Source organism: Aspergillus pseudodeflectus (assembly GCF_044049435.1).
Source record: "Aspergillus pseudodeflectus strain CBS 756.74 chromosome Unknown BJX68scaffold_35, whole genome shotgun sequence".
NCBI classification, from domain to species: domain Eukaryota; kingdom Fungi; phylum Ascomycota; class Eurotiomycetes; order Eurotiales; family Aspergillaceae; genus Aspergillus; species Aspergillus pseudodeflectus.
In genome coordinates, this window is record NW_027263811.1 from 35,250 (window position 1) to 51,085 (window position 15,836).

At 51.3% G+C, this 15,836-nt stretch overlaps 9 protein-coding genes across 9 annotated transcripts; 5 read left to right on the top strand and 4 right to left on the bottom strand.

Annotated features, from left to right (window-relative positions):
• Positions 1–537: 537 nt before the first annotated feature.
• BJX68DRAFT_241529 (uncharacterized protein) lies at positions 538–986 on the bottom strand. The gene has a single exon (XM_071040855.1). It carries the CDS (start codon positions 792–794, stop codon positions 552–554), a length of 243 nt encoding a protein of 80 aa, XP_070896784.1. The 5' UTR covers positions 795–986; the 3' UTR covers positions 538–551.
• A 21-nt stretch (positions 987–1,007) lies between these two features.
• Positions 1,008–2,573, top strand: BJX68DRAFT_241530 (rRNA-binding endoribonuclease). The gene is made up of 2 exons (XM_071040857.1): positions 1,008–1,850; positions 1,903–2,573. The coding sequence occupies exons 1-2, from the start codon at positions 1,071–1,073 to the stop codon at positions 2,416–2,418; spliced, it is 1,296 nt and encodes a 431-aa protein (XP_070896785.1). The 5' UTR covers positions 1,008–1,070; the 3' UTR covers positions 2,419–2,573.
• Positions 2,572–3,262, bottom strand: BJX68DRAFT_241531 (H/ACA ribonucleoprotein complex subunit NOP10). Its single transcript, XM_071040858.1, has 4 exons — positions 3,207–3,262; positions 3,142–3,154; positions 2,922–3,037; positions 2,572–2,844 (listed from the first exon to the last, which is right to left on the bottom strand). The coding sequence occupies exons 2-4, from the start codon at positions 3,151–3,153 to the stop codon at positions 2,769–2,771; spliced, it is 204 nt and encodes a 67-aa protein (XP_070896786.1). The 5' UTR covers position 3,154; positions 3,207–3,262; the 3' UTR covers positions 2,572–2,768.
• A 624-nt stretch (positions 3,263–3,886) lies between these two features.
• BJX68DRAFT_277232 (uncharacterized protein) lies at positions 3,887–10,016 on the top strand (the record flags this gene model as incomplete). The annotated part of the gene is made up of 3 exons (XM_071048293.1): positions 3,887–5,221; positions 5,719–5,763; positions 5,880–10,016. The coding sequence occupies 3 exons, from the start codon at positions 3,887–3,889 to the stop codon at positions 10,014–10,016; spliced, it is 5,517 nt and encodes a 1,838-aa protein (XP_070896787.1).
• A 277-nt stretch (positions 10,017–10,293) lies between these two features.
• BJX68DRAFT_129797 (uncharacterized protein) lies at positions 10,294–10,770 on the bottom strand. The gene has a single exon (XM_071036286.1). The coding sequence runs from the start codon at positions 10,657–10,659 to the stop codon at positions 10,378–10,380; it is 282 nt and encodes a 93-aa protein (XP_070896788.1). The 5' UTR covers positions 10,660–10,770; the 3' UTR covers positions 10,294–10,377.
• Positions 10,771–11,755, bottom strand: BJX68DRAFT_129796 (mitochondrial 54S ribosomal protein bL27m). Its single transcript, XM_071036285.1, has one exon. The coding sequence runs from the start codon at positions 11,719–11,721 to the stop codon at positions 10,882–10,884; it is 840 nt and encodes a 279-aa protein (XP_070896789.1). The 5' UTR covers positions 11,722–11,755; the 3' UTR covers positions 10,771–10,881.
• Positions 11,756–11,878: 123 nt separating this feature from the next.
• Positions 11,879–12,632, top strand: lcl2. Its single transcript, XM_071040859.1, has 2 exons — positions 11,879–12,168; positions 12,246–12,632. Exons 1-2 carry the CDS (start codon positions 11,997–11,999, stop codon positions 12,437–12,439), a joined length of 366 nt encoding a protein of 121 aa, XP_070896790.1. The 5' UTR covers positions 11,879–11,996; the 3' UTR covers positions 12,440–12,632.
• A 99-nt stretch (positions 12,633–12,731) lies between these two features.
• BJX68DRAFT_241541 (scramblase family protein) lies at positions 12,732–14,738 on the top strand. The gene is made up of 3 exons (XM_071040860.1): positions 12,732–13,158; positions 13,216–13,387; positions 13,437–14,738. The coding sequence occupies exons 1-3, from the start codon at positions 12,821–12,823 to the stop codon at positions 14,508–14,510; spliced, it is 1,584 nt and encodes a 527-aa protein (XP_070896791.1). The 5' UTR covers positions 12,732–12,820; the 3' UTR covers positions 14,511–14,738.
• BJX68DRAFT_241543 (E2 ubiquitin-conjugating protein UBC7) lies at positions 14,739–15,834 on the top strand. The gene is made up of 2 exons (XM_071040861.1): positions 14,739–15,263; positions 15,325–15,834. The coding sequence occupies exons 1-2, from the start codon at positions 15,017–15,019 to the stop codon at positions 15,576–15,578; spliced, it is 501 nt and encodes a 166-aa protein (XP_070896792.1). The 5' UTR covers positions 14,739–15,016; the 3' UTR covers positions 15,579–15,834.
• Positions 15,835–15,836: the final 2 nt, after the last annotated feature.

Sequence of the window (15,836 nt, forward strand, 5' to 3'; positions counted from 1 at the left end):
CTTGATACTAGTTTGCACGCCGCTCATTCGCGTTGATCGGCTGGCAACGGTTCGATAGGTCTCGCTGACGACCAAGCCATAAAATGTCACTATCATCATCAAGTGATACGCTTAACCATGTTGGATGTAGCGCTGCATGACTCGATAATGAAAATGGAGAAAACTGGCTGGCAGCTTCAGAACTGACTCGAGGTAGAAGGGCAGGTCTATGTATGGCAAGGGCCAACGCCTCCGAGAGAGGTGTCATAAACGAGATATGATAGCAAGTGAAGGCAAGAGACAGCGAGCTTGGAGTCAATCTCCTGTGTCGGTCGAGAAAAAAAATCGGAAAAAGGGCAGATGATGGGAGACTACCAGTGCTCCTTACCTTGTGTGCTGAGAGAAAGTCGTTAGTGTTTCTCACCAGCGACAACCCTTGTCTTGTAGGTGCCATCGCATGCCTAAGATGCGGGGTCCAAGACATGGGATCTGCAAGCTTGGCGGTTCTGCGACAAGGCTTCTGGCTTTGGTCTCCTGGTGCAAGTCACATAGTGCTATGGCATGGCCTAAAATTAATTCTTGGTCCATATTCCGTTCTTCGCTACTCTAAAGTTCCAAACAAGGATTTCTAGCATGTGAAAACTCTGAAACAGATTTAACCAAAAGTCCAAAAGAGCAAGCGAGAACAGGTCAATTGGATTGAGAATGCATATGCGTGCAATATATATCAAGGCAGATGATCTCTTCATGGTCCCGTCAAGTGGACCACTGCAGCATAATGTTCGTGAGTAAGTGAAGTCTCCGAGCAGAAACATATAGTAAGCATCATCACTATACAGAGCATACAAAAAGCGAGTTCATCATACTTTGCACGAGACCTTGTTTGTAACTAGTTGAGGGCTGTGTGGGCATGGGACGCAGATCTGCCAGTTGGGCAGCCGATAAGATAAGTATAACGCACAGACCATCAAAAAATCAAGCCGAATTTCTGGCCCACGATCTTCAGTCGGAATCTCGACAACTGCGCTACACAACCTACACCTTTCGCTCCGGCTTTGAGATTGATTATAGCCTAGTCCAAACTGCCCAACATGGTGGACCCTACCACCACGACGAAGCCTGTGCACACGATCGTCCTCGACGCCGGTCCCATTCTCAAGAACAACCCCCCGCTTTCCACCCTTCTAGCGCAATGCGAGGAACTCGTCATCACACCCTCCGTCCTTAGCGAAATCCGGGACCCCGACGCTCGCCAACGAATTGAAACACTCTACCTGCCATTCTTGAAGCAGCGCAGCCCTTCTCCGAAGAGTTTCAGCGTGTTGAGCGAGTTTGCAAGAAAGACTGGTGACAGGGCCGTGCTCAGTAGGACCGATATTGAGGTTCTGGCCCTTGCATATGAGATTGAGTGCGAGCGGAATGGCGGTGATTGGAGGTTACGGAGTGTCCCTGGTCAGAAACAGGTAAATGGCAAGCCTCCTGTCAAGGTAGTTGAGAAAGAAGCGGAAGAGGCGCAGGAGGCTGCCAAGGCAGAGGAAAACACAGAAGCTCCCACGGCGAAAGACATCTCGGACGCCTTGGAATCCACAAAGCTCGGGCAAGAAGAGCAGGAGCAGGGTAAAGAAGCGCCCGCGGCGACAAAACCCGAAGAAACCAAGTCTGACGAGGCGGATATTCACGCTGAAACTCCTGCGGACCAGACTGAAGACGGAGAGGAGGAGGAGGATGGAGCTGCCTCCGAGTCAGATGGTGAAGAGTGGATTACACCATCAAACCTGAAGAAGCGCCAGGCCCGTGACGAAGCCGGTTCAGCAACTGCTGCTCCGGAGCCTAAGGTGATGCAAGTCGCTACGATGACCACTGATTTTGCGGTTAGTTAATCTGTCTACTGTCCCAAATCCGAATGCTTACGGCCTACGATAGTGTCAAAATGTGTTGTTGCAGATGAACTTGAACCTCCTGTCTACAACCACCCTGCAGAGGATCAAGCATCTCAAGTCATTCATCAAACGCTGCCACGCGTGCTTCTCGACTACCAAGGATATGAACAAGCAGTTCTGCCCGCGATGCGGTGGAGATACTCTCACCCGTGTGTCCTGTACAACTGACGCCAACGGCCAGTTCAAGATGCACCTGAAGAAGAATATGCAGTGGAACAACCGAGGAAACCGGTTCAGCGTCCCCAAACCGGTCCACGGCAGCGCCAATGGAAAGTGGCAAGGTGGTGGCGGCAAAGGAGGTTGGGGAACAGAGCTGATCCTCGCTGAAGACCAAAAGGAATACACCAGAGCTACAGCCGAGCAGAACCGACGGCTGAGAAAGGAGCGAGACTTGATGGACGAAGATTACCTTCCGGGTATTCTGACCGGAGAGAGGAGCAAGCAGACTGGGCGTCCGAGAGTGGGTGCTGGCCGCCATGTCAACTCCAGAAAGCGATAAATGATTGCTTTTCATGCCTGCATTTCACGGAATCGGAGTTATGGTGCGCAAAAGTCAAGACGGGTTTCACGTGTCCTTATGGGTTTCTACGGTAATGATCGGTCGATGGTGGGTTTTAGACGTATACAGCCACGAGGAATGAACATAGATGTACCCTTTTCAAGTATTTTACTCGACGTCCAGACGCCGCCAAGGCTCTTACGATAAAAGTTGCTGCCAAGAAGATAACTGGTATTAGAGAAAACCAGGCTGAACTCTCAGACCGCCTGAAGCCGCATATAACACCATTCGCCAGTAAATGAATCAAGCCCTTCTTTTGATATTACTCCCACCACCCGTCGTTTCGGAACTTATAACTGAGCAGCCTCCTTGTCAGGCTGCTGGGTGAGTAGGAGACCATATCTCTTCTTCAGAGTAACACGGTGCCTGTAATTATAAATCGCAGTATTAGCCGCAAGCGCTGAGAATTTTTGCCGAATGTCTATCCATCAGTGAGAGCATACCGGGAGTACTTGTCGTCGGGAGAGAAGCGAGCGGGGTGGGCGCTCTTTGTGACTTCGCCGGCAGGAGTGACCTTCTTCAGCGTGTAAACACGCTTGCCCTCCGCGTCCAAGGTGTACTGATTCAAGTCTTAGTTATTGCGCGGGAAAGCCGGTATAAAAGTAGTGTTGTATGATTTCGGGGCTGTCTGTTGTGGGATTTGTAAAACGTGCTGGAACATACCATGAGATGCATTCTGGAAATCTGTTAGTTTTTGCAGCATAAAAATTTCGAGTTCGGTTACTCACATTTTAGGTGTTTTTAGCGATTATTCGTGGTATTCGAATGGCGGAATCAGTAGCTGTGCCTCTTGAGACTTCGCGATTCGAGGCAGGAAATTTTTTGGGGGAACGGTGCACGGGCCACGAAGCTGGCGCTGAGTCATCCAAATGCTACTTTTTAACCGCACCGCAAGCTCGATTTTTTCGTTTCCGCATCCCACTCGCAAGACATGAAAATGAAAAACGACACGATCAACTGAGAATAATAGGGATGAGAATGCTGGAGTCTTGCAATTCGTGATCCGAACATGACACTTGATGAAGTGCCTGCCATCCAATACTAACAGCATTCATTCATCTACCTTTTATCACTTTCCCCTTCACCGTGCTGGTTGTACCACCGCGCTTGATATTCAAGGGCTAGAGCTTTCTGGTAAGCCTCAGCCTGGAATTACCCTAGACTCAAAAGAAGTGATTGCGCTGCTGCTCCGGTGATGACTCCTTTTCTAAAGCTAAGGCAACGGCAACCTTGATTTCTAGCTGTTGTCGATGATTTGCTTTTATTGACTACAACGGTATCTGAGGAACATGATCGCATTCACTTTTTTTTTTTTGAGTCTCCGTGTCTATATATTGCAGCAAAGAGCCTCTTGCTGATCTTCGTCCCGTAGTAGCTAGTCAAAGAAATCAATTGAAGTATCTCCAATATGACTTCTCAACCCCCATCTACTAATGCCCTCCCCACCACCAAGGAGGGAGGCGTCTTTATCCACAAGCCGCGGCCGCCCAGACGCCAGAAGCCCGACTATAGACACATTCATCGCTTTTCTCTCCCTTTGAAAGTCCATCATCCTCTTCCTCCTTTGATCCCGCATAATCCCCTCTCCATTATCAGTGTGCTACTCTCGTACCTCACGTACTTTATCACGACACCCAAAAATGATACCTACTCGGCATACTTCGATTCGAATACCTCGTCGATCCATGTCACCGACGAAAAGACAGTCCGGGCGCTGTGGGAGATGGGCTTCTTTGGAAAAGGAAGTCTAAGTCGAAGTGAGCCAACCTGGCTGGATCAGGAAAAGAAGCGGAGGGGTCTTCTTGAAGGCGTGACGAGCGAAGAGGTTACTCGTCAACGAAGAGCTGAGCGCAGGGAACTGAAGCTTCAGCGAGCAAGGTCAGAGAAGTTGATTATAGAGCAAAGACTTCAGGCGGAAGCTGCTGCGCGTGAAGGTCACACTCCAGTCGTTGAGTCTGTGACGCCAGCATCCCTAGCCAATGCTACTAATGGCGTCGCTCTGACTGCAGAGAAGTTTTCTGTGAAAAAGGCTCGAGAGGCCAGGTTTCTTGAGGCGCAACAACTGGCCCGGCGGGATAGGGAAGCTAATGGCAAAGCCGTTAACTTTACGACAACGGACGGCAATGGCTCTGCGCATGGATTGAGGGAAGAACCACCTATCGACGAGGGTGAAGAAATCACAATTACCAACGAAGAGCATCTCCAACTATCTAACGAGGAAGCATTGTTCCTTGTGTACGGACTAGGTGCCCTGCACGTCTTTGACCAAGACCGAAAGACTGTGCTGTCTCCTGACTCCTTGCTCAAATTATTTTGCCATCATTCACACACCCCTCCCCGAGATCCGTCTCTGGATTTGAACCCCGACGACCCCTTCCTCGTTTCCTACGTCGTGTACCACCACTTTCGCTGCTTGGGCTGGATCGTACGTTCCGGCGTTAAATTTGGAGTCGATTATATCATCTACAACCGTGGTCCCGTCTTCTCACATGCCGAGTTCGCAATCGTTGTTATTCCATCCTACGACCACCCTTACTGGTCTGAAACAGAAGATCGAAAGACAGAGTGTGCCCGGAAACAGGCGCGCAGCTGGTGGTGGCTGCATTGCGTGAACCGTGTGCAGGCACAAGTGAAAAAGACGCTCGTAGTTTGCTATGTCGAGATCCCGCCGCCGTCGCAAGAGCTTGAGCATGCGTCGTCGGCTGGCAGCATGGATATCGGAGCTTTGCTTACTCGCTATAGGGTGCGGGAGCTTATTATCAGGCGTTGGATACCGAATCGCACTCGCGACTGATCACGGAGGATGTGTACCTGTTGAATTATCCGTGTGGAATGTCTTGGGGGTGACAAAGTGTAACTATATGTAACTCTATTGCCTTTGGCACAGGATGGGGTCTTGATCCTCTACAATGCACAACACGATATGGAATACCCTTTTACACTTCCTCTTTCTTCCCGCAGCCCTTCAGGGTATTCTCAGCAATTGTCTGGAAGCCATTTGATAGGTGGATAGAGTTGGTCACGGCTCTAATCCCAAAAAGGCCATATTGGCTCTCACGTGACTGACGCGTTTCGCGTTCTAATTTGGAGCCGGACGAGAGGCCCGGATTGCAAAATTAATATCTCGGGACATTTTGCAGAACCCCTGCAGCGAGGGAAAAAGAGCAGGCGGACGATGCAAAGGCTTATCTCTCTCGTCTCTGGATCGGTGGGATGAAAGCAACAATGGAAACCCAAGAGGATAGCATCGACATTGCGAGGCTGCAACGCGTCGCGTTGGGATTAGTGAGTTCTTACAGGTTGGTTCCTGGCGAATGATCCCTGCACTAACCAAACGCCAATCCTCGCCTTAGGAATCTATCACATCCCAGCCTTTTTGCAATGAGCCCAGCATAATTGAGAGTACTTCTCCCCAGAACCGACGTGATCTGGCTCAACTACCTCACCCGGATCAGCATATCTCCATACCTGCTTCTCAGAACTGCCCCCGCGAGTCTGTTGTACACGGAGCTTCTACGAATAGCAAAAGCAATGCCACAGAATCTCTAGAGTCGAACCGGCAGTCTCCCAAGCAATCACCACGACCTCAATCGCCTGTGCCACCCACTGCAAAAATGAGCTCGACCGATACCCTCCCTTCTGACACTCAGGTCATCTCCCAATCAGTATACGACGAAATCATCCGAAAGAACAAGGAAGCTAGCAAAGATGGGTCGGACAGTAACGTTATGGATCGGGCTACACTTTTGACGCTACATGAGGGAGATAGCGGCCACATCGACCTGCTTGCAGGGTTTGATGCCACCAACGTTCATCCGCCTAATACAGACGAAAATGATGATCAGAGCAGCTCTAGGATGGGTGGGTCATCCCCTTCATCCCCTCTTACTTATGAACCGAACCTATTCCCTGAATCCCAACGATTCGTCGCAAAAACCCCTGTCAACGCAGCGAAGCAGCACCATGACGAAGGTGTAGCTACCGTGTCTCCTCTCGTCTCCCGAAACCCTCTTGCACCGGGCCTCGGATCGGGCAGCGGCGTGATGGCGTTGAGTCAGGTATTCCAAGCAACGCAAGCACCGTCCTCGCCTCTTGTCAATCCCTTACGACCAGACCTTCTGTCGGATCGGCCGTCACCAAATATTCCCATACAACATCGTCCGCTAGCTCCAGCCCTCTCTTCTCCACTCAATACAATCGCGGCCACATTCCCGCGAGATTCTTCAGAGACCCAGTTGAACTATGTCACGATGAAGGAGTCTCAAGCGAAAAGGGATAAGGAGAGAATGACGCGCTCGGCTGATCATATCTTCTCGGAAGACCAGAGTGATGGGGAATTTGATAAGGAGCCGAGCTTCATTGAGAATGCAAGGCGCAAGCGCAAGATTGATCAGGAAGTTGCAGCACAGTTTGCAGCTCTCAGTGCTCCTGCAAAGCCATTAAGTCGCTCCGAACTACACCCCGGGCTATCTGAAGTCTCAGGGCGAGGAGGCTCTGCAGATAAAGCCGCCGCCACCTCGGAAGTACACACCGTTGGAATGAGTGAGGAGGAAACTGAACAGGAAGAGGAATTGCCAGAGCCTGCTATTTTATCTCAAGTACCAAATTCGTTAACCGAGGAGGACAAGGAAAACTGTGACGATCCAACGACAGTTGGATTGTCTCATACGGCGAGTGCCCACGACCGGCTTTCGCAGGCTCTCTCTTTCCATGGAAGTCCTGTAGCTACCCGCGAGCCCATCCAACCGCTCTCGCCGGCGCGATCTCCGATGCGGGATGACGATCTGGATGCAGTCAATGCACTTAGGTCATCCCCGGTTACGGTAATCAAAGATTCTCAGTGGTCGCCTGGGCGAAATGATGAAGACGAGGCCGGACCAGAGATCGCCGCGTGCCCAACTAAACGGCATGGTGCACCATTGCAAAGCAGGTCAACTATCGTACAGGAGCGTGTGGCCATCATGGAATCTCCAGGAGCATCTCAAAGACACGATGATCATCCTCTACCAGCATTTACAAATTCGGGCAAACGTTCGAATCCTTCTGGGGATGCTTCTCCTGTTCAGCAGGCCCCTATCGATAGCTCAAGTAACCCTCCAAACATGAATGGTGCAGGGGTCCCAGACAAAGTTCTGATGTTTGATCCTCAAGGCAAATCCTCTTCAATGCCATCGCGCGTTGCCGAGACGCCTGTGCGTCGGCGGCAGATGGGCTCGAGTGACTTACCTACAGTTGCCACCATTCCAGAAACTAGCCCGAATAATATGTATCACGACGAAGGCTTGATGAGCGATGCGAACAACGAGGGAGCAGACCAGGAGGATGATGACCTTCCTCCTCTCTACCCACGAACCTTTGAGCGGGCTAGTCAGTCGCAGCCGGTAGTTTCTGAAAGCTCATCCCCCATCAAGCATATATTAAATTCGAAAATCCTTTCAAGCCCAAGTGGAAGGCAGCGCAGGGCGCTGACGGAGATAGCGGCTGATGCCTCACCTCAAGTTGGGGTTGCAACATTTGATGTAAATATCAATATCCTCTCCGCTGACGATCAGGAGTTCAGGTCTGCCATTGCAATGTCTCCTCTTTCGTCCCGCAAGAAACGACGCAGCAATGATGGCCGAGGTATTCCTGCCTCGGATCCAATAGTCCCAATGACGCCTCGTCAAACCTCCCGCTATCTAGTTCCCCCTCTCCAGGAGGAAGAAGAAGTCTCGCTGTCAAACTTTCCAAACCCAACAGAAACGGCAATGCGTCGTCAATCAAGCTTTTCGGGACGCACTAAACCACCGAGGAGATCTGGGTCTATCTGGGATGTGGAAGATGCTCTAAAACTTCGCGTATCCAGCAAAGAAAGGTCCAAGGTTTTTGCCCGCTCTCTGACTCGAGAACGCCAGCAGCAACCACAGCCTCAGAAATCCCCGGAACTTCAGCCACGTGAAGAACCCGAGCCGAAGAAAACCCCGCAAAATGCTCAGGATGATCCCATTGAAGTGCCAGCCTCTACTCCAGTTTCCGCAGTGCCCAATAGCGAGCCATCATTAGAAGCGAGCCCGGCCCACGAGGCTCAGCAAACACCGCCAGAGAGTGCTCTATTAGCCCCCAATCAGATTCTTGCGCCTTGGAGGGGCCGACAGCGAGTTTATTACCCCGCAACCTGCTTTGGCACACCGTTCGGAACCGCTCAGGGTCAGTATCTAGTGAAGTTTGAAGACAGCGCTCCTCTTGGGGTGCCGATAGGCACTGTGAAGAGACTCGAGTTACGAATTGGCGATGCAGTCAAGGTTGACATGCCAAATGTGCCAAAGGTCACCCACATTATCAGAGGCTTTGCGAACAAGCTTAGTGAAGATGTGCTGTCAAGCGAGGCGGCCCAGGGAAGAATCCCAGCCACGGACATTTATGGGCATTCTACTCTTGTCTTAAGTCCAAAGCAACGCAAGAGTCTCCCAAGAGCGGGCATTTCTGTTCCTGAGAATGTTATCAGTGTTCCCATTTCCAAAATATACCTGGATACTATCCTGTGGAATCAACTCAAGGACCGGCAGTACAACTACAGTTCAGGGTCTGGAAGCTTGGACAGTAGACTTCAGACGCCTTCAGACAGGCACATTACACCGACATCCCCAAGCACCCGAATCTCGCGCAGCTTCCGTCCATCGAATGGCTTGTTCTCGGGGATGGTCTTTGCGGTATCATACGGGGATAAGAGCGAAGCCAAATACCGCATCACAAAAATGATCCTGGAAAACGATGGCCGCATTCTAGAGGATGGCTTCAACGAGCTATTCGAGTTGCCATTGAACGCCCCGTTTACGACTCCAGCCAAGCCCCCGGGTTTCAGAGCGGCCGGATCCAACGTCAACCTTCGCCTCAAACCCGGAGTGGAAGAGGTCGGGTTTACGTGCTTGATTGCGGACAAGCACTCCCGCCGCCCAAAGTATATGCAAGCTCTAGCTCTCAACCTTCCCTGTCTCTCAGACCGCTGGGTCGAGGACTGTGTTGCCAAAAACCGGATCTTGGACTGGGAGCTGTATCTGCTCCCTGCGGGCGAATCGTCTTATCTTAACGGAGCGACAAAGTCGAGGAATCTCACTCCTTACCCAACGTCCACGGCGAAGCTGTCTGAAACCGTCGCAGCGCGACCCAATCTACTCAGTGGACAATCCGTCCTTCTCATCACAGGCCGCAATGGCAAAGCGGACGAGGAAAGAAGAAAAGCATACCTCTTCCTGACATATGCCTTGGGCGCCTCGAAGATCGAGCGTGTCCCCGATTCTCAGTCAGCGCGGGCTATCCTCGAGCAATCTCAAAATGAAGATGGAACATCTACCTGGGATTGGATCTATATTGATGACGACGACAAGGCCACGAATGTCATAGCCACTAGCGCTGGGGGCTCCGTCCTGTCAAAGAAGCGCAGAAAGTCCAGGCTCATGGAATCCACCAATGGAGATGGGCTAGGCTTGGGCACGAATGTTCGGGTCGTGGGCAATGAGTTTGTTTGCCAAAGCTTGATCCTCGGCCGCTTGGTCGACTAGTTAATCAAGCAGAATTATGATTTATCTACGCTTGCTCTCCATTGAGGTGTGGCCGCAACATGTTCGAAGTAAAGTTATATTATACCCCCTTGTTTGTTTGTCATTTACCAAACATGTCATGTTTATGTCGATTTCGATGAGACCTTGACTAGTGTCTCGGATGAGAAAAATGCTATGGTTATCAGCACGCCTATGTTCGTCTAAAATCACATATGAAAGATACTACCATTCACTTGCGCCTCAAATGACCATCTTAATATCAAAGCCCAGCTCTCGTTCTATGTACCGAACTCTAGGTCTCGGTGACCAAGAGCTAACTTCTCTTCGCCAGCGAAGCCTCTATCCTCGCGGCCGTCCTCACTTATCGCCAGGCTTGTTCTCGTAGACGGAGTGCCGAAGCCCTAAACAGGGCAAAACGAGGCGGAAGCATTGCACGGACGAATTGATGGTGTGCCCAGTATAAAAGGTTGGGGGAATCATCTGACAGATAGATCCAGCTGCGCAAGGTCATATCAGAGTAGGAGGGGTTCGCGTATAGAATAAAGTAGGAAACGACTAATGCCGAAAGCACAGACCCAAACCCCCCACAACCATATACCCATCCGACAACAGCAGCAACAGCCAAGCTTCCTGCTTTATCCATTCCTCGACTAAGAATTCCAAGTTTCTGAATCGTGGAAGAAGTCTCTCTTGAGAACTAGAGGATTTTAGCTCTTGGCGTCCCTTTCTTGCGCACTCCGGAAAGCAAGTTGCCAAAGTCGCCTCATGCCTGCTCGTAGTCAATGGGGAAAGTTGATGAGAGTCATAGAAAAAATGTCGAGTTTATTGACTATTGTACAAGAACACCAATCCCAAAACAACCAAATCATTTCTTAGCCTTCTTCGACGCCTTCTTCTTGTTCTTCAAGCTCTTCATCTGGATAGCCCGCTGGACCTTGGCCTGTCTCTTTCTCCACGCCAACCACCGATCATTCCGGTCATACGGCGCAGCAGTGATCCCTGCCTTCTCAGCAGCACGTCCAATTGACCAGTTGGCTTCACGCCACATGTACCCAGGGCGTAACTGTTTCCCTTCCTGAGCATTGACAGCCGGAGCACTACCAACCATCGAACCTGTCTCCTCGCTCACAAGAACCGTCAGATCCGACTGTCCCTCAACTCCAGCATCCGGTAATCTCGGCACGGCAATGCGGTTCAACTTGCGGCGTGTCGGCGCATTCTGAGGCGTGGGCAGCTTTCCGTCCTTCTCAAAGACAACTCCAATGTACTTTCTATCCGGGTGACGCGCCGGGTCAAGGTAGTACCGCACATATCCGGCTTCAGCGGCGTAGATGGTATGATCGCGACCCATGGCGCAATTCTCACCAGGGAACCATTTCGTGCCGCGCTGGCGGAAGATAATGCAGCCAGGCACCACGTATTCTCCGCCTGTTCGCTTCGCACCGAGACGCTTTCCAGCCGGGTCGCGGGAGTGTTTATTTGCGGCTCCTTGGGCGGAGTGAGAGGCGTGTCGGACTTGGGAGAAGGAGAGGAGCGGGTTGGAGAGAACAGATGATGATTGTGCTGGTCGGAGTGCGGAGGTTGTCCGGGTCAGGAGATACTGCGTTTGTGATTGTTGAGGAACGAGACGGGTTATCGAGGTGCTTGAGCGGGTAATCGCTGCTCCCAGAGCCCGGAGGGGCGTTAGGAGCCGGGGTTGAAGCATCGTGGCGTGATGATCTGGTCAATCTCAACTCCGGAGGTCCAGATGAAGCTGGGTTCGGAGCGACTTTTTTCTCGGGGACGGGAGGCTTGGCATTTGTCACGTGCACCGTGGGTAGTCTTGCGAAGGTGTCATCTCAAAGCATACTCCAATTTCCATTTCCTACCCTTTTGTATTATAGCTACCCTATCGCGTCTATTTGTGGAATGCTGGCAGTGGTCATTACTTGGATACTCTGAACTCCGTCACGAGTAGCCACAGCCCATCTAATTCCGACAATGCTATCCAGCGTGGTTCGATATCTAGGAGCTCTCCTCCTCCTGGTGTCAGTTGCGCACGCTCAGTTTCAATTCTTTGACCACATGTTTGGTGGTGGCCAGGAGCGCCAACAAGCGTCGCAGCAGAACGTCCCTAGCGATAGTTCACGCTACCAGAGCATGTGGGAAGGAGGTACGACCACTCTTCGATATCCTCTACTTCACATCTCTACCATTGTCAGAGAGTGCAGCTAATCTTTTCTTTTGTAGCTCGATGCGATAAATATTTATGCCCCGATACGCTTGCATGTGTTCACTTTTCGCACCACTGTCCCTGCCCACATCCAAATGTCGAGGAAAAGTTCGAGCTCGGTGAAGGCAGCGCTGTCTGTGTTTCGCGAGGGGGGTATAAGCCCGGAGAAGCTGCGCGGAAGGTTGAGTTAGCTCGGAAAGGGCTTCTATAAGGATTCATATGTTTAAAAACGGTTGTGTCTTCGTCTGGCTGTGTAGGGGTTGTTTCAAGGTTCATGGTTGTTCTACGCGCGAAGCGGTCATGAATCGATTAGGAATTGCTGAATGTCGCCTCATAGATCGCCTATCGAAGCAATATAAGTAGATTGCGCACGACAGCAGCCCGCCACTTGTAATCATCTGTAGCCAGTTTTCGGTTGTTTGTCTTCTGGTGGTTTCTCTGCTTCTTATCCCCGCTTAATTCCGCCGCCTTCGCCACTACAAGTTCCCGCGGCTCAAGAGGGCTTCATCCTCTCACTATCAGACCATCACATTCTTTCATAGTTTTCCACACTTTTCCACTCCTTATTGGCCTCCAGTATCTTCTTCTTGGTATGTGGAGCACGAGGATACGAGTTCCAGCAGCGCGCTGGTTTCAACCGCCTCGAGCTTTTGCCAGCTCTTTCCGGGGACGCGCCAATCCTCGCGGTCCCCGGAACTCCATTCGAAGACCACCACCGATCAGAAGAGAAGCGACTCCTCAGGATAAACCAGTAGGGAACACCGGCGACCCGGTCACGGACTATGATCCGTCCCAGAACACCCTTTTATCCCCCGTCTATATCCCTGAAGATCCGCATGGTGTGCTCAAAGAGTCCCACCCCGCAACAGGGATTCTCGCGAACTCAGGCCTGGTTATACAGCGCCAGCTGGAGCTAATGAATGTGATGATGTGAGCAGTATCTATTTTTCGTGTGGTTACTAGGTCAATCGCTGATTTAGTACACAGTGGCTTCGAGCAAGCGAACAAGTACGTCATACTGGATGCAGCAGGAAACCATGTTGGATATATGGCAGAACAAGAAAAGGGCATGGCGAACATGATGGCGCGACAGTGGTTCCGGACACATCGAAGCTTTGTGACGCATGTCTTTGATAGGCATGAGAATGAAGTCCTTAGGGTAAGCCTTGCTCTAGTCCTCAGTAGTGCGACCAATCTGACTTACAAAGTTTCACCGTCCATTCTCGTGGATCAATTCCCGGATCAAAGTGTACGATCCTCTTGATCCTGCCAGCAACTCCTACTCCTCATCGACAGGTCTCCAAACAAATATCCCTGGTTCTCTTACCCAGGCTACAGATGCGTCTCATGCTCGAATCTCGCCACTCGGACTCGATCAGATGCGCGTCATCGGCGAAGCACAACAGCAGTGGGCACCATTGCGACGAAAATATAATCTTTTCACATACCACCATTCACCAAACCAAGCAACCGAGATGGGGACGCGAAAGATACCACTTGAGCAAACCGGCTTATCGAACGCCCAGCAGATGCAAATAGCTCATACTGCAGAAGGCGATCGCGACTTTGGCGAGTTCAGTCAGTTTGCTTATGTCGACGAGCCTTTCTTGTCCTGGGATTTCTCTTTGCGCTCGGCTGACAGCCGTCTAATTGGCTCCGTTAATCGCGATTTTGTTGGCTTCGCTCGCGAGATCTTTACAGATACCGGCGTCTATGCTCTGCGAATGGACTCTGCAGCCCTCAAGGCTGTAGAAGCCCCGGACCAGGGTACTGCGATTACCGGCATGTCCCTTGATCAGCGTGCCGTTATGCTTGCGACTGCTGTCAGCATTGACTTTGACTACTTCAGTCGACACAGCGGCTCCGGCGGAATAGGATTCTTTCCGATGTGGTTCCCCGGTTTTGGTGGGGACCTCGCAGCTGGTGGCGCCGCTGGCGGTGCTGCCGCCGCCGGCGAAGCTGGAGCTGTAGGGGAGGCCGCGGCCGGGACCGTTGGGCGAGCCGGCGCTGCCGGGGGGCTAGCTGAGGGTGCCGCTGCGGGTGCAGCTGGCGCCGGTACAATCGCAGGTTATGATGCTTTGTCTAGAAGTAGGGGCGAGAGCCAACAGCAAGCCGGTCCACCAGATCAACAGCCGCCGGCGGATCGAAACGCACCAAGTCAGGATCAGACAACTCCATACGGAGATCCTTGGGCTCCAGAACAAAAGGACGAGCATCCGCCTGAAGATCCTTGGGCAGACGATGATGGAGACGATGGTGGGGACGACTATGATTTCTTCTAGGCATTGGCCAGCGCTTTGGGGCAATTCCTAATACAATGTACTATAGTTAGTAGAGTCAACTCTACCTTATCTTTACGAGGCATGATATAAACATATAAAATAGGAGGATATTTTTGTTGGTAGAGATTGGTTCAGTTCAATTAATGCCTGAGGCATAAAGGCACCATGACCAGATTGGCCTCAGAGGCAGTGGCAACAACCAAAGAGATCAGTGGTTCTTCCTCCCCTCATCTCTCGTTCGCCATTGCCACAGGATTTTCTCCGATCTTCTCTTGATCCACTGCTGTACCTCATTATAAGACTTCCTCCTTTCGCGGCCGTTGTTTCCTCTTCTTTTTCACCCACAAGACCACTTCCCTCCCACCGGGTTACGCTCTCCTTCCCCGCCCACATCGTCTCCGCATCAGCACAATCTCAATCGAAAGCCATTGCCTTTGTACTCTGTCATCTATTTGCCCGGTTTTCGAAGCCCCGAACAACATAAACACACTACACCTGCATCCACCATGTCTTCCATGACCCAAAACCGTCTCTTCCGCGAATACAAGACACTCTCAGAAAACCCACCTGACGGCATCACGGCCGGTCCCGTTTCCGAGGATGACATGTTCCACTGGGAGGCATTGATCCAGGGTCCCGAGGGTACTCCTTACGAAGGCGGGGTCTTCGCTGCGGAATTGAAGTTCCCCAAAGATTATCCGCTCTCGCCGCCGACGATGAAGTTTGTTGGGGGCGGGGTTTGGCATCCGAACGGTAGGTTCTTTGTTGTTTCTCCCTGGTATGAGATAGAAAGTGGCTAATCTTGGTCGACCAGTCTACCCCAATGGAACAGTGTGCATTTCTATCCTTCACCCGCCTGGTGATGACCCAAATCATTATGAGCATGCTTCAGAACGGTGGTCGCCTATCCAGAGTGTGGAGAAGATTCTTATCTCGGTCATGAGTATGCTTGCCGAGCCGAATGACGAGAGCCCTGCCAATGTGGAGGCCGCAAAGATGTGGAGAGAAAGACGGGCCGAGTATGAAAAGAAAGTCAGGGAGGAGGTCCGGAAGGGACTGGGACTGTAAGGCCGTTCCTCTTGATTTTTTCCCCCACTTTGTATATACTATTGGGTTTCGATTGCTGCGCTGCTCAGTCCATGCATAGCACCCGCTACGATATATTCCCCTTTCATGCATTGCGTTTCGGGCGGTTTGTGGGCGTTAAGGTCATGTTCTCTCTCTTTCATTTTCAGGTTCAACGTTTGGGAGACATGCAGACTAGATAGAACTATTCATGACTCCATGCAGTTTAGAGTGAAATACGACTTATTTCGCACGCAGGAA